Source organism: Pinus tabuliformis, chromosome 2_1, assembly GCF_031772625.1.
Source record: "Pinus tabuliformis cultivar Carrire ecotype Pingquan chromosome 2_1, CPIR1, whole genome shotgun sequence".
NCBI classification, from domain to species: domain Eukaryota; kingdom Viridiplantae; phylum Streptophyta; class Pinopsida; order Pinales; family Pinaceae; genus Pinus; species Pinus tabuliformis.
In genome coordinates, this window is record NC_142299.1 from 32,991,958 (window position 1) to 33,007,550 (window position 15,593).

Genomic DNA, 15,593 nt, shown 5'->3' on the forward strand with positions numbered 1-15,593 from the left:
TCAATCATTCGCCTGATTGACAAATTGTCCACCTTCGATTCAAAATAATATTCATTTGCAAAAGATTGAACTTCAGCAAGTTTTCCGTTGTCATACAAATCTGGTGCTAGTGGTCTATATGAATGAGGTGGAAAAGGTTCTCTAGTTCAGAGGACATGAGCTACTAATGTATGTTTTTTCTCTTCTCGTGGAACCATTAGTTGTTCTTTGGGAAGCAAGTGAGAATATTTTTCAATTGTGGAAGCATAAATATTTTGGATAGGTTGAGTGAAAATGTGTGCCTGAGGGATGGATTTTTTCTTTTCTTTATGGATTATTGAAATCGTTTCTTCAATATTTTCTATCTTCTCATCAATATTTGTAACAATTTTCCCTACTGCAAAGAAATTTGTTTCTAATCCTTCTATTAGCTCTTCTTTTACACTTTCAGTAGTGGTTGCATCTCTTACTACCAAACTTTTAGTCTCTCCAACTTCTTCTCTGATTTCTCTAACCTTTAGATTTAAATTATTCATTGAAGAGACTACTGAATTTAAAAACACTTGAAGGTTGTCTGTATGTTTCTTTCTAGCATGATCATTTGTACAAAAAACATAATTTGTAATGCCTCTTAGAGCAATATTCCTCCATTTTACTTACTATGAAACTGTTTGAATTCTTCTGTTAATATCAACTAGTTGTCCTTCTTCCTTTAATATCAGTGGAAGAGCTCTAAACAATTTCTCTTCTTCCTTTAGTACTATCCCTCTAAATGGGTGAAATGCGGAGGTAGACTCAATTTTTTGGCCATATAGGCTTTTCCAATTATGCCTAGGGTTGTTGGTTTCTGCTTCAAACTTCTTTCCTGTCTAACATTTGTATGTCATCTCTTCTTGTTTTCATTTACAAACAAAGAAATAAATTCAACAATTTTCTTTCAGCATGAAGCTTTTCCATTCTAAGACTAGCTTGTTTTTAACTTCTTGTGGATTTCTTGCATTAAATTGGATTTATTGAAGGTGAGTTTATAAATAACGGTTTATCATTTTCTTCATCCAATTTTGATCTACTTGCAATTTCTTAGCTCCCTTCATGAGTGAGAAGAATTTATGCATCTCTAGGATTGAAGGTGTCCTTATATCTTCTAGGATTGGATTCCTGAATCTACATTCGAGGATGATAGATTGAATTTGTTCTATGTAGCCAAGTCCATATCTTGTGGTGCGTGGGGGTTTGTAGTAATTGAATATTTCTTGTACTCTTGAATCCAAAGTTTCCAAAGATGGTATATGATGTATCATTAATACATAATCATCATGTGGAAAATTAATGTCTGCATACTTAGGATGTGGAAAGGGATCAACAAAAGTAGATGCAACATTAGTATTAGGATTGTTATTTTGATGCTCAAATTGGACTGTTTGTGGGTATTCACCACACTGGGATGTTAAACTCTATAAATAAAAAAGTTGAGTATAGTAAGGACAATTAATAGAATACATAACTAGTCCTAAAGATTGGGCTTATTGTTTTAATGGACTATGATGTTGAGGTATTTTAGATGGGAATGAAATTATTGCAAAACTCTGAACGAAATTCAAGTGAATTCAAGATGAACTTTGTGCAGAATTAAAATATAGAACCATATGCCAGAGTCACAATCTCAAAAAAATATTTTATTCACAGCCAAATGGGTGAATATTACATGCCAAAACAGATTTATAAACTCAAACAGAGTCCCTAAATATCCCACCACTTTAGGTTCACACCATTAAATTTGGTTGATATTTTGTGAGAAAAATCATAATATTTCACGCTATATTTCCAGACCTCAATTAAACATATAACGGGGATAGAAATGCTCACCAAAAAACAGAAATACTAAGCATCTCTATTATTTCAAAGATATGGATAGATTTTTTGGATTTATAGTTATAAGGGAAATCTCTTGAGAATCTCTTGCAATTAGCACAGAACAAAATATACAGAATTTGCATATTCTTAGTAGTATAGATGATTTATAAAATAATAATAATAAATAGTTGTTTTTTCATTTGAATGGGAAAAAATAAATTTTATTATATATTTGATTTTTTTATTTAAAATATGTTTTTAAGTATTTAAATAAAATAGAGACACTTAAATTGCAAACTTTACCATTAAAAAGTATAATTCCAACAAATCCTTGATACAAAAAAGCATTTGACACAATCCCTAGGGATAAGTTGTCGCCTAGAATGGAAGAACTTGGAATTCTTGTGCATTATAGAGTCATTGTCCATAGACTTTATGAAGAAGTGAAAGTCAAAATTAGAACCTCAGCAGGTATTTAAGAAATCTTTAGAAATGACATTGGAATCAAGGAAGGTTGCACTCTATCCCCTACTCTTTTTGGTCTATATATTGATAAATTGGAAGAGTCGCTAAATCTGCAAGGTGGAGATGGTGTTCGGTTGGGGGAGTTTGTGATAACGCTTCTTTTATATGCTGGTGATATTGTATTGATCTCTAAATCGGCCCATGGATTGCAAATGCACTTATAGGCCCTTGAGCATTTTTGTAGAGCAGCGGGGATGTAAGTCAATACTAGCAAGACAAAAATAATGATTCTCTCTAATAAAAGGAAGCAAAGCCAACATACTTTCTTCTTTGAAGACAACATTCTCGAAGAAGTAAATGAGTACAAGTACCTTGTGATTGATTTCAACAACAAACTCAATTGGGAGAACTGCATAAAGAAGAGAATCTTAGGAGGGTGGAAAGCATTATATGCACTTCAAAACAGATGTAGAGAGGCAGAGTTATGGGATTGGAAAATGATTAAAGTGTTTTTTGGACTCGTAGTTTGTCCAGTGATGCTATATGGGTGTGAATTGTGGCTAGCAACACTCCATCTCAAAATGGAAACAAAGTGAGAAAATCCAAAAACACTTAATCATAAGAAAGTTCAAAATAAAAAGTTGAGTACCTTATGAGATAATGTTGAGTGAAAGAGGAGCGACTCTCATTGAAGCAATTACTATGGTGCGGCTCATAATATATCTAAAAAAAAATGAGCAAATGAAAGTAGGTAGATGGCCTAATGTTAGGCATGAGTGAAAGAAAGAAAACATGGATGAAACAAAACTACAAATGCACGCAAAAATGGAATATCCACCTCAATGCTTGTCCCACAAATAGCAAGGAGTTAAAGGATTTTGTTATGGAGAAGTTTCGCAAAATGGTATGGTGAAAAGCGTTGGGTAGAATGAGAAATATTACATTGAGGAATTCAACCCTACCTGTGTTCTACAACAAAAAGAGTTCATTGGAGCTAGCATTTAGTGGAGGGCAAAGGTTCTTATTTCTCAATTAAGGACCAACTGACATCAACTTCAATGTACCAGGATGGTGGAAAAGGCCTAAATAAGCTTGGGAAGAACAGTTGTGTACATTTTGCAGCTCTGGGGCTGTGAAATCCAAAAAACATTAACATTTCATTTTGGAATGTGATGCATTCAAAGACATCAAACAAAGTTATAAGAACTTGTTAACATCAATTTCTTGGCATTGTTTTTTAGGGAAAGGATTCTTGGAAGGTTGGATCACCTCATCATCAATTTGAATAGAAAAAAAATTAAATTGCAAAAGCAAAAAACAAAAACTAATAATCTCATAGAGTATATTAAAAAAAAACATTAAATTACAAACGCAAAAAAAAAAAAAACTAATAATCTGATAGAGTATTTTTACTCTCTACACCATAAATTATCCTTTCATTTCATTATAAATAAATGAAAACTTCCAAAACATGAACAATTACCTGAGGCGGATAAAAATGCCTGCGCAACTTGAAACGATTAATTACTTCCAAACATTCGAGTTCAAGGTAACATTAGAATCCAACAACCTTGATTGAACCGCATATCAATAAATGTATATTTGAATATACATATTGATTACTACGGAGACATCTTTGCTTCCACGTTTGCCAATAAAATGCACGTGTATAATGTTTGCTGACGTGGTGTATTTATTTCCGAGCGTGGGCGAGAAGGAACTGTACGGCACTCCTGCCTTCTAATTAATTTTCGTCGGCCAAGGTAATATGCCTGACAGTGCGTGGTCCCTCGCAGAAAAACAGGTTGAGAAATAAAATAAAAATTGAAAGGACGACCCGCGGTGAGATTGTTGTTGGGTTGTTCATTAATTTTTGTATTCAGCGATACAGTGGTTAAATTTGGACACCATGTCGGACGGAGCAGATTGCAGCAACACCAATAGTCGTAACATGACGTGGCAGATGAAGAGCGTCAGAATATCAGCTGCAACGCATTCACTATATGTTGGCGTAAGAAAGCGTGACTGGGGAAGCTGGGTCTCCGAAATTAGGGTTCATGGAAAAGCGGGTAAGGATCTGGCTCGGCTCTTATTCTTCCTCAGAAATGGCAGCCTGTGCACATGATGCCGTGGCATTTGCTTTGCGGGGCCACTCTGCTATTTTCAATTTCCCCGACCTGCTTCAATGGTTTCCTCGCCCTCGCACGTCCTCAAAAGACATTAAAACTGCTGCAGCAGCAAGCAAAAATTTCTTTAATATTCAGCAACTTTTCATTTCAGGAGAGCAGAAATCCGGTTGACGCAATCAGCGAAGGTGTCTGACATAACGTGACAGATGAATCTTCATCGATAGCTGCGAACATTAACCCAACAGCAGAATTAATGTCGAAGCGGTACACGTGTCCAATTGTAGGAAGATTCTACCCATATGCTCCGGTGCAAATCATAGTTACCAAATTGGAAATTCTCAGGCCAGGCAGTAAGGTTTTAAGGCAAAAAATGACTGTGTGTTCTATTACATCAGGTAGGTTTTCATTATATACATGAGGGAGAGACTATTCAGTTTCACTGTTCATATTTCTTATTTATCTATTTACATATATTCACCCAATCACAAGGATTAGGTGTCAACGTTCCGCCCCTTAATCTGAAGGGATGTTGGTGAGTCCAAGCATCATTTTGAATCATTCAAGCTTTTCTCTTCCAAGCGCTTTAGTGAAGATGTCTGCAATTTGTTCATTTGTGGAACAATGACAGAGATCGATTGTTTTGGCCTCAATATGATGTCGAATCAGATGATATTTAGTATTGTTGTGCTTCGTTCAATCATGGAACTTTAGGTTCTTGGCCAACTTTATTGCAAAGGTATCGTCAATCATGAGTGGAGTTGATTGTACTTGTTTTACCTGAAAATCTTCAAGGATTTTCTTGAGCCACACAATTTCTTTTGTCGCTTCAGCCGCTGCCACGTATTCTGCTTCTATTGTGGAATCCACTGGAACCGATTGTTTGCGTGATCTCCAGGAGTCCTCATCCAAGACTCATGGCATATCCTAAAATAGATACCACAGTTTCTTTATCTCAATCGAAGTCTGAATTAGAGTATCCAATCAAGCTAAAGTCGTCCACCTGTGTATACTTGATCCCAAAGTCTTGAGTTCCCTTCAAGTACCTTAGAACACTTTTTGCAGCAGACCAATGTCCCTCACAAGGCTTTTGCATAAACCTGTAAAGGATTCCAACAGCAAACGAAATGTCTGGTCTGGTAATAGTTAGGTAGTTGAGACTTCCTACAAACTGTCTATACTTTGTGGCATCCTCAAATTCTTTTCCTTCAATAGATGTGAGCTTTAAGTTTTGTTCCATTGGAGTAGTAAGAGGATTGTAGTGTGTCATGCCAAACCTGTTCAACAGATCTCCAATGTATTTCTTTTGAGAAAGAAATATGGACTTCGGATGTTGGATTACTTCAATGCCAATAAAGTAATGAACATACCCAAATCAGTCATTTCAAAACTTTTCCTCAATTCCTTCTTTATGAATGCAATGTAGCTTTCATTGTTCCCTGTCATCAAAAGATCATCTACAGATACCACAAGATATACAACTGTTTTGCCAACTTTCTTGACAAATAAAGTTGCATCATCAAGATCATAATGTTTAAAATTGAGTTTCAGAATATGCTCAGTTAGTTTTTCATACCAAGGTCGCGGTGCTTGTTTGAGGCCATACAAGGACTTCACCAGTTTTCATACTTTATGTTCATGTCCTTTCACAGCAAATCCTTCAGGGTGGGACATAAAAACATTCTCTTTTAGATCTCCATTTAAGAAAACAATTTTTACATCCATTTGGTAGACTTTCCAACCGTTCTGAGCTGCTAATGCAAAGAGTGTCCGGATGGTAGCCCATTTTGCTGTGGGGGCAAAAGTCTCCTCATAATCGACCCCTTCCTTTTGTGCAAAACCTTTTGCCACAAGCCTAGCTTTGTGCTTGTCAAGTGAGCCATCAACTTTATACTTGTTCTTGTAGACCCACCTGCAGCCAATTGGTTTGGTTCCTAATGGAGAATCAACCAGCTTCCGAGTGTTGTTCTTTATGAGGGCATCATACTCCTTTTGCATCACTTCTTTCTATTTATCATGAGAAGCAGCTTCTTTGAAGGAAGTTGGTTCAAAATCTGTAGACAAGTTCAATTCACAATCATAAGAAACATCCATATCAACAGGTGAATTAGAGTCATCTACATCACCTCCATTTTTCCGGTTTGAATTTCTAGTTCCTCTCTTTCCAACCTCATCAGGATGAACACTTTCAAGTGTCTTTGTCAGCCACTTTGGGGGACCTTTCCCAGATGGTTCAGGCTGCTCCGCTGATTGAGTTGGGACTGAATCAAGGTTGAGTCTCTCAATTTTGTCAATCACATCACTTAAAGCATCATCCGTTGTTGGAGTTTCATGCAGGGGAGAGTGTTCTTCAGAAGAAGATTTCACATGTTGATCTAGTATAGGAATCCTCCCTTCAAGATGTGGAATCTGATTATCAAATTTTTGAAATGATTTTGCTTTTGCGAATCTATCCAAGCGATCAAGTTGCCACTCAACAACATTGTCAGTTTTGGATGATTCAAGAAAAATTACATCTCTAGATATAACAAACATTTTATTTACTTCATCATAGAGACGATATGATTTGGAGGTGTTTGAATACCCGGGGAAGATACATTTTCGACTTATAGCACCAAGTTTGTTTCTATGTACCTTCGGTATGAAGGCATAACAGGTGGAACCAAAGACCCTGAGATACTTTACCAAAGGAACATGTCCATACCACATTTCATATGGGGTCTTGCTTCTTATAACATTATATGGACATCTATTCTTTATATATGCAGAACATAGAACAACATCAGCCCAAAACATTATCTTTACATTTTTGAAGAAGAGCATGGATCATACCATATTTAAGATTGTCCTATTCATTTTTTCAACTACACCATTCTATTGGGGATTATAAGGCACAATGGTTTGATGTTTGATCCCATGTCGGCGAAGATAGTTTTCAAATTCATTTGATGTATATTTTTTTCCATTATCAGTGCGAATAGACCCAATATGAGATTGTGCATCATTTTCAATCCATTTATGAAAATTCTTGAATGTTTGAAAAACATCAGATTTGTTCTTCAATAAATAAACCCAACACGCTGAGATGCGAACGTCTCACTCTGCAAGCATTGACACAACCCTAATCCATGTACTTCCCTGACCTTCCCTGCTCACACCGCCGAATTCCTCTTGGACGCCCTTCAATGGATGGGCCTGTAGGAGGGGTGGGATCCTCCTCCCCTCCTTACACAGTCTCTGCCCCTGACAAAGAACAGACTGAAATTCCTCTGAGCTACCCTGGCGGCTTACTAGATTTTGTTCATGGACAGATGACCAGTGAAGCCGATCCCACGGCAGAATGTGACGTAGAGGACAAAGGAAAAGGCACGAATCAAGCGCCATCCTCGTCGCAGCCAAAAGCGACCTCGGCCACTTGCATTCCGAAAGCAGCAGAGAGAATAAAGGTCGAACTTCCTAGTCATCGCATCAACAACGAGATCCAGTATATGCAGGACCATGCGCTCATAGGCAAGTTCCTCGGTTTCTGGCCTACTGAAAAAGCGCTGCAGGGATGGATAGCCTCAAAATGGAAGCCTAAAGGACAGGTGACTCTGCAGTTAGGACCTAAAGGCTTCTTCACGGCCATCTTCTACTGTATAGAGGACAAATCTCGCATTTTCGAAGGTGGACCTTATTTTTTCAACTCCTCAGGCCTATACCTAAGAGATTGGAAGCCTAGGTTCAACCCAGATAAGGAAGATTTCAGTTGGGCTCCGGTATGGGTACGAATGTACTCCCTGCCTGTGGAATACTGGAGAGAAGAAACGCTAGCAGACATCGGCAACAAGTTAGGAAGCTTCATCAAAGTTGCTGAGGAAACCAAAACCCGAAGATACACCTCATATGCCCGGATCTGTGTCCAGATGCACCTGACCAAAGCTCTCGCCGACTCGGTAAGTCTCTATCATGATGACTTTGAATGGAACCAACCTTTAGATTACGAGCATATCCCTTTTCGTTGTCGTAAATGCCATGAACATGGCCATCTCTTTCGAGATTGTCCTCTGAACTCTCAGATCAAACCCCTAGATAAGGAAGCCAGTAAAGACTCGGAAGGATTTACTAAAGTCCCGAATCGTCGACGACATGCTAAGAAAAATCAAGTTGTTCCAGAGAACCCCTCGAAACCCGCTTCCCAGAATCGATTCATTTTGCTCTCTTCTCCAGATCAGCCAGCTAATCCAAGTTCAGAATCCAAGGAGCACCCCTCCCACCCCTCATCTCCCGATGCTCCCTTCGCCCCTACATCTACTCCCACTCCCCTTCCTCCCAGCTTTACTTCCAGCTCTCATACAGACAAAAGTCCGGCTCTAGATGCTGGCTCTCTCCCCTCCTCCTCCGAGAAACCCGTTCCAGAGCTCAACCAGTAGCCCTCAGCAATGGAGCTAGATGCAGCACTAGCCCTTAGTCTACAGGAAATAGTAGCTGAGGATGATCAAAGTTTACCCACCAGCATGGAAAAAGATCCAGAGAAGGTCAGCCTAGATGGTCTAAACATCCTCAAATTAGAAACGGCATGCAAGAAGAAAGAGTTCAACTCAATACCCCCTTGGCAAATCGATAGGCTTGAAGGAGTTTTAACCAAATCACAACGCAACAAAAATCTGGGCATACAAGCAGGAAGCCCATGGGATGGAAAAAAATTTATCAAAGAAACTAAGAAAAGAGGGCATAAAACAGATCTACAAAGGACAATCATATTAGGCGAACTACTTATGGAATCTGGCAGATTCCCTAAGTGGACGAAGTTTTACAAACCTAAACCCCATTGTTCCCCATGAAGCTCATCTCCTGGAATGTGAGAGGACTCAATAGCCCCTCAAAACACAGGATGATAAAAAATTTGATACAGCAAGAAAAACCTTCCTTAGTTTTTCTTCAAGAAACAAAAAGCAACACTACTACTATAGAAAGAATCCGCAATAAAGTCTAGGCAGGCAGCTGCTAAATTTCAGTAGACGCCTGTGGGACCTCTGGTGGACTGGCTATCTTGTGGAACCCGCAGGTTCTTACTCTCAGCGACTTTCATGCCACCCATTACCTAATCCAAGCATCATTCCATCTTATAGGCACCAACATTCATGGGCACCTCTCAAATGTATATTTTCCGCAGACTCTTCAGCAAAAATTAGAACTTTTGGATACTCTTACCATCCTAAATGCAAACAGGCAGTTCCCCTTATGGATTGGTGGAGGTGATTTCAATATCATCAAGACAATGGAGGAGAAACAGGGAGGCAGAACAAGGCTAGAAAATGACAGCAGCGGACTCAGAGAATTCATTCAAAACAATCAACTAATGGACATTCAAACCTCCAATGGAGTCTTCACATGGACTAATAAGCGCAAGGGTACCCAACACATCGCTTCTAGACTGGATCGGTTTCTCATCTCGGAAAATGCCATCCACCTGTGAGGGGACTTTCACGCTTCCATAATGCCACAAGGTGGATCAGATCACTGGCCAATCATGCTACAATGGTCGCGGCCAGGCACAAGAAGTAATAGACCTTTCCGATTTGAAGCCTTCTGGCTTTCACATCCTAACTTCAAAACAGTAGTAAATGAGGCATGGCAATCATTCATCCCGCCGCCAGGTGCCAAAATGTTCCAATTCCAATGGAAATTAAAAAACTTAAAACAAGTCCTCAAAGTCTGGAATCGCACTCAGTTTGGCAATATTTTTGAGAATCGAAAAAGGTTGGAACAGCAAATGATGGTACTCCAACAAACTCTCATCAGGGAAGGTAGGACGGAGGAGCAAGCGCATCAAGAGAAGATTCTCTGGAATCAAATTGAAGACCGCAGGAAGCAAGAGGAAATCCTTTGGAGACAGAAGTCCAGAATCCAATGGCTCAAGGAGGGAGAGAAAAATACAAAATTCTTCCACAGAACTACATCCAAAGAAGAATGCATAATAACATAGCATTCATAAATAATCAACAAGGGGAAAGGTTAGAAAAGCATGAAGACATGGAGAAGGAATTCAAAGATTACTTCCAAGAAATTCTTCGGGAGCCTCCTAGAAACAGAGATCACACCATCAGAAAGACCACACAACACATACCAAAAATCATAACGGAGGATCATAACAACAATCTGCTCAAGTCCATTTCACTACAGGAGGTAGAAGAGGCAATAGCCCAACTCAATGATGGAAAAGCTCCTGGTCCTGATGGATTCACTGCCAATTTCTTCCACGAGTTTTGGGAGCTCATCAAAACAGAGGTTTGGGAATTAGTGGAAGAATCAAGAACTATGCACTGGATTCTACCCTCCCTCAATGCAACTTTCATAGCACTAGTTCCCAAAGGAGATGAACCTAATAAGCCTGGCAAATACAGACTGATAGCACTCTGCAACGTCATTTACAAGCTCATCTCTAAAGTACTGGCAAACAGGCTCAAACCTCTCCTTCCTCTTCTCATCTCCCCGGAGCAGACAGGGTATGTAGAAGGGCGGCAGATTATGGATGGCATCATCCTATCAAATGAAGTAATACACTCTCTTAAGCTTCTGAAAAAACCAGGTATGCTTCTAAAGCTGGACCTCTCCAAAGCTTTTGATAAACTTAGCTGGAATTACATTCATTAGATGTTATTGGCTTTTGGCTTCAATTCCACCTGGACCAGATGGATCTTAAATCTCATCTCCTCTCCCAGCTTCTTTGTCCTGCTCAATGGCTCCCCCTCCTCGCCTTTCCGTCCCTCCCGTGGTATTCGTCAAGGGGACCCCCTTTCTCCCTTCCTTTTTGTCCTCATGGCAGAAGGTTTAAGTCGACTCCTCAAATCAGCCATTTCCTCCCAAGCTCTCAAAGGTATCTCCCTTCATGGTCATAATCCCCTATCCCATCAGTAGTTCATAGACGACACCATGTTATTTGGTCATCCCTCCTCACAAGAGGCCAAAGCCTTTAAATCTCTGCTCTCTCTTTTCTCAGACGCCTCCGGCACCTCCATCAACGCTTCAAAGTCCCAACTCTTCTTCTTTAATACCCCTGTCACCACTCAAAGGAATATCGCTCGTATTCTGGGGTTCACCATTGCCACGCTCCCTTCTAAATACCTAGGGGCTCCTTTGCTAGACTCAGCCATCAAACACGCTTCCTGGAGAACTCTCCTTGATAAGCTGGAATCAAGGCTCTCTTCTTGGACCTTCCGCTCTCTAAACATGGCCGGACGACTCATCCTGATCAAATCGATTCTCCAGGCCATGCCTTTGTATCTTTTCTCCATCCTTGCAGCGCCAAAATGGGCTCTCAAAGCTATACGCAATCTTCAGCGAAACTTTCTGTGGGGCTCCTCTGGGCTTAACAGGAAATGGGCTCTTGTCAACTGGAAGGAAGTTTTCCGAACAAAAACAGAAGGCGGGCTTGGACTAAGGGATCCTCTGCAAAGCAACAATACTATGGGAGCTCGTATTTGGTGGAATTGGATTTCCAAACCACATACACCCTGGGCAAAGCTTTGGCAAGCAAAATACGCTCCAGGCAGCCAATGGAATGATCTCATTAGAATCAACACTACGACTCAAGGTTCTCTAATATGGAATGCCGCCAAGCTCCATAGCACCTTCATTCAAGAACACAGTTTTTGGGAAATTCACTCAGGTACCACAGAAAGGTTCTGGGAGGACTCGTGGCAACAACTTCCAAAACTAGCCACACTCTTCCACAAGCCAATCTGGCAGGTTACCATGCAACAAGCAAATCGAATCCTCGTCCATCAATTCTGGCAGCAGCACACGGTCCAAGACTTCCAAATTTGGAAACCAGCAAGAACTTGGCAACCTGATTGGCATGGGGAAACGTATACAGAAATAGAGCAGGAGCTAAATTACAGGAGAATCAAATGCTCACAACTGGAGGACAAACTGAGATGGGGTCATACGCCAAAAGGAATGTTCACAACCAAGGAAGCTCACCAGCTTCGCTACTCAGTCTCCCAAACAAAAAAGGATCCACTATGGGAAAGAGTCTGGCAACCAGGCATATGGCCCAAGATCTCCACTTTTTTATGGCTTCTAAGCAAAAGACGCATCCTTACCTGGGATAACCTGCAAAAAAGAGGATTTATTGGCCCATCAAGATGCCCCAACTGCAATCTCCACTCTGAATCCATCAGACATTTAATGGAGACGTGTCCACTAGCAACCCAACTATGGGAGAGAATTGACCACTGTAATAGGAGATCAGAAAATCGAATGGGAGACATCACAGAAACCATTCGTACATGGACAAAGCACCCTTTTAAAAGCCCGCTACTGAACTCGCTGTGGAATCTAATCCCGGGCTTCCTCTACTGGATCCTCTGGAAAGAAAGAAATAGCAAAATCTTCAACAACATCAGCCGGCCAATCGATGCACTGTGGCTCCTCCTGAAACAATATCTTCAAGAAACTTTGGCCATCAGAAACTGGAAGAATTCGGATGCGCCAGACAATCCACAGGAATGCCTCATCCTAAAAGCCTGGAATCTGGATCTATCCTTTCTAGCTCAGATCAAAGCCAATCCAGCCTCTAGCTCTGCCTCGCCCCTCAACTGGTCCCCCCCTGCAACCAACTCATTCAAGTTGAACTTTGATGGGGCTGCTAAGGGTAATCCTGGACCGACGGGATTTGGAGGAATCTTCAGGAGCCACCTGGGCACAGCTCTGCATATCTATTATGGATCAATTGGCAAAGATACTAATAATGCAGCTGAGCTGGAAGGACTATGGAAAGGGATTTGCATTGCAGAACAAAAGAACTTCTTCCCCTTAGAAGTCGAGGGAGACTCGCTTATCCTAATCACAGTAGCGACCAAAATCCAAGCAAGCACTTCCGCAGCTAAGATCGCCTCCAGCTGGAGGCTACTCAGCAGATTGGAACTACTGGAGGAAAGGCTAAGAAATCCCCGAAGCATCACCTTCAAGCATGTCAGATGAATGGCAAACAAAGTCGCAGACAGACTGGCCAATCAAGGAGTAAACTAGCAACTTCTTCAATTCTCAGGCCCCTGTTACACTAAAAAATGTCACCGTGACTATTTACAGTTAGTATGGCTCTATCAACAGTCATGTTATCCTCTTAGGCAAGTCTTATACCTCTGCTCTCCATGTCAAACTCCAAAAAAGAGAGAAAGTCTTTATAAGTGTATTTATCTCTGGGTACGCAGGTTCTCTGAACCTTACCTGCGGGTACGCAGGTTCTCTAAACCTTACCTGCGGGTACGCACCCAATGTTCACAAAAGCTGCGTCTTTGGATGCTCTGTATGTAAAGGGGCAGGTGCGTCCCCCTGTAAAGGTTAAAATGCGCAAGTTTCATCTTTAAAAAGTTACTTATGGTCATTTCTAGAGCATTCTAGAAGGTTATTCGACGTGTATTGAGCGCCTCCAGATGGTTCATGCACCCCTACCAAAGAGGAACTTATCCCATCAATAAGGGAGCTATCCCATCCAAAGAGGGGATTATCCCATTGATGGTGGACCTGATTAACTTCCTCTTGAGCACTATAAATACAAGCATTGGGCCAGAAGGAGAAGAGGTTGGAAGCTATACATTTCTAAGGGTAGATGCTGCAGGAATTAGGACTCCCATTTAGAAGCTTGTGAGGAGAGATTGCCATCTTTGCTTGTTCTATTTGGAAGTGGGTGAGCTTTGTCAAAGTAAAGGAGAACTCTTGATGGACCCTGGGAGGGACTTGCACAACACCAAGGCTCAGGTTGTATTTGTTCCTTTTGTTACCTATTAATGCAAATGAGTCCATTCTTCTCAATAACTTGTTATTTATGAGTTGTTTCATATACTCCTTGGTCTATGTGTTAAATATGTTTTATTCTATGAGATTATCAAGTGCTATTTAATCGTTTGATTGTTAGTGTATGCAGGTTTCAAAGTGAAGGAGGAGCTTATCCGGATCAGCGGAGCTGGACAACTACAACAGCGTTGGACTACAGGTAGGATCTAAACACTTGATTTCCCATATAGTAAATGCATGTTTAGAGAAGGACTGCTCTTGTTTGTCTTGTTTGTCACTAGAGAGTCTTAGGCTCCTAGGGAGGTTGGTTGTGTCCGCACAATCGACTCTTTCCACCTGACAGCCCCCTCGAAGAAGCAGATGATCATCAACTCAAAAAGGAATGCACATCCCTAGTGCATCAGGATCACTCACCCCCGGATGCGGGTGGTTAACAGCTCAATGGTTACGTGGAAGGCGTATCACATGGGTAGGTGTGAGCCCCCAAGTGCCACGAGTAATAACATTGATCAGGCGAGTTGGGCTCGCACAAGTTCATTTATGAAGACATTAACTTTGTCCATCCGTTGCAAGGTTAACAGTGCCATGGTGCTCCATAAGTGAACTACTCCCGCGGCTTTGTTGCATTCCTCTGTAGCTCCTTGGATTGCAGCGCTGTGCGTTGTTCTGAGTCTCTCCGCTAGCGAACACGGGCATGTTAGTGCACCAGGTTCACATGAACCATTTGATGTTCTGTTGTTGTATAGTTCAGAGCACTCTTCTATTTGCATTCACCCTCTGAATGCCGCAATGCCGTGTGAAAGGCCCAGGTTATTGAGTAGACGAGGTGGCTCTGGTGGCCGAGCAGCCTCTCAGCGGTCTTCTGAAACACTGGAACCTGGGTGGAGCAGTCCACTGGTCACAAGGGGCGGAAGAGGAAGGGGTCGTGGAAGAATTGGGAGGGTCGAATGTGAGCATGCTGCTCATCCCACTATGCGTTATCGCATTCCATGCTCTCTCGCTAATTCAACTTTCATAGTCTCTGTCACCATAGAGAAATGCGAAGATAACATGGATCTGGGAGCCGCCCATCCTAAAGCACTTGCCGAACAGAGGAATGTGAATCCAGTGGATAACCTACGCCCGGTCATGGGGAGTACTTCGATGCTGGACACGACCGTTCCTGCAGGCCCAAGTGCACCTATACGTGGCGTACCCACAGGCTCGGTGGCTCCACATTCTGACTCGGAGGACTCTCTTCAATATGGATGCAGAGTCGTTGAGGAGCCTTATACCACTAATGATGATAGATACAACATGACTATGTTTTGTTTTCGCAACTACAGTTTGTCTCAGGTCTCTGACTGTCAATGTGTCGTTTATACTTATCATGACTACGTATTGTTTCGT

At 41.2% G+C, this 15,593-nt stretch overlaps 1 protein-coding gene across 1 annotated transcript; it reads left to right on the forward strand.

The window, feature by feature from the left end:
• The first annotated feature begins 4,207 nt into the window (after window positions 1-4,207).
• LOC149198639 (ethylene-responsive transcription factor ERF036-like) lies at window positions 4,208-4,598 on the forward strand. The gene is made up of 2 exons (XM_089400324.1): window positions 4,208-4,367; window positions 4,411-4,598. Exons 1-2 carry the CDS (start codon window positions 4,208-4,210, stop codon window positions 4,596-4,598), a joined length of 348 nt encoding a protein of 115 aa, XP_089256450.1.
• The last annotated feature ends 10,995 nt before the right edge of the window (window positions 4,599-15,593 follow it).

Bases quoted from the DNA above. Each gene is read 5' to 3' on its own strand.
- LOC149198639 (XM_089400324.1), top strand. From the start codon at position 4,208: ATGTCGGACGGAGCAGATTGCAGCAACACCAATAGTCGTAACATGACG. The intron at 4,368-4,410 runs GTAAGGATCTGG...CAGAAATGGCAG, and splicing joins TAGGGTTCATGGAAAAGCGG to CCTGTGCACATGATGCCGTG.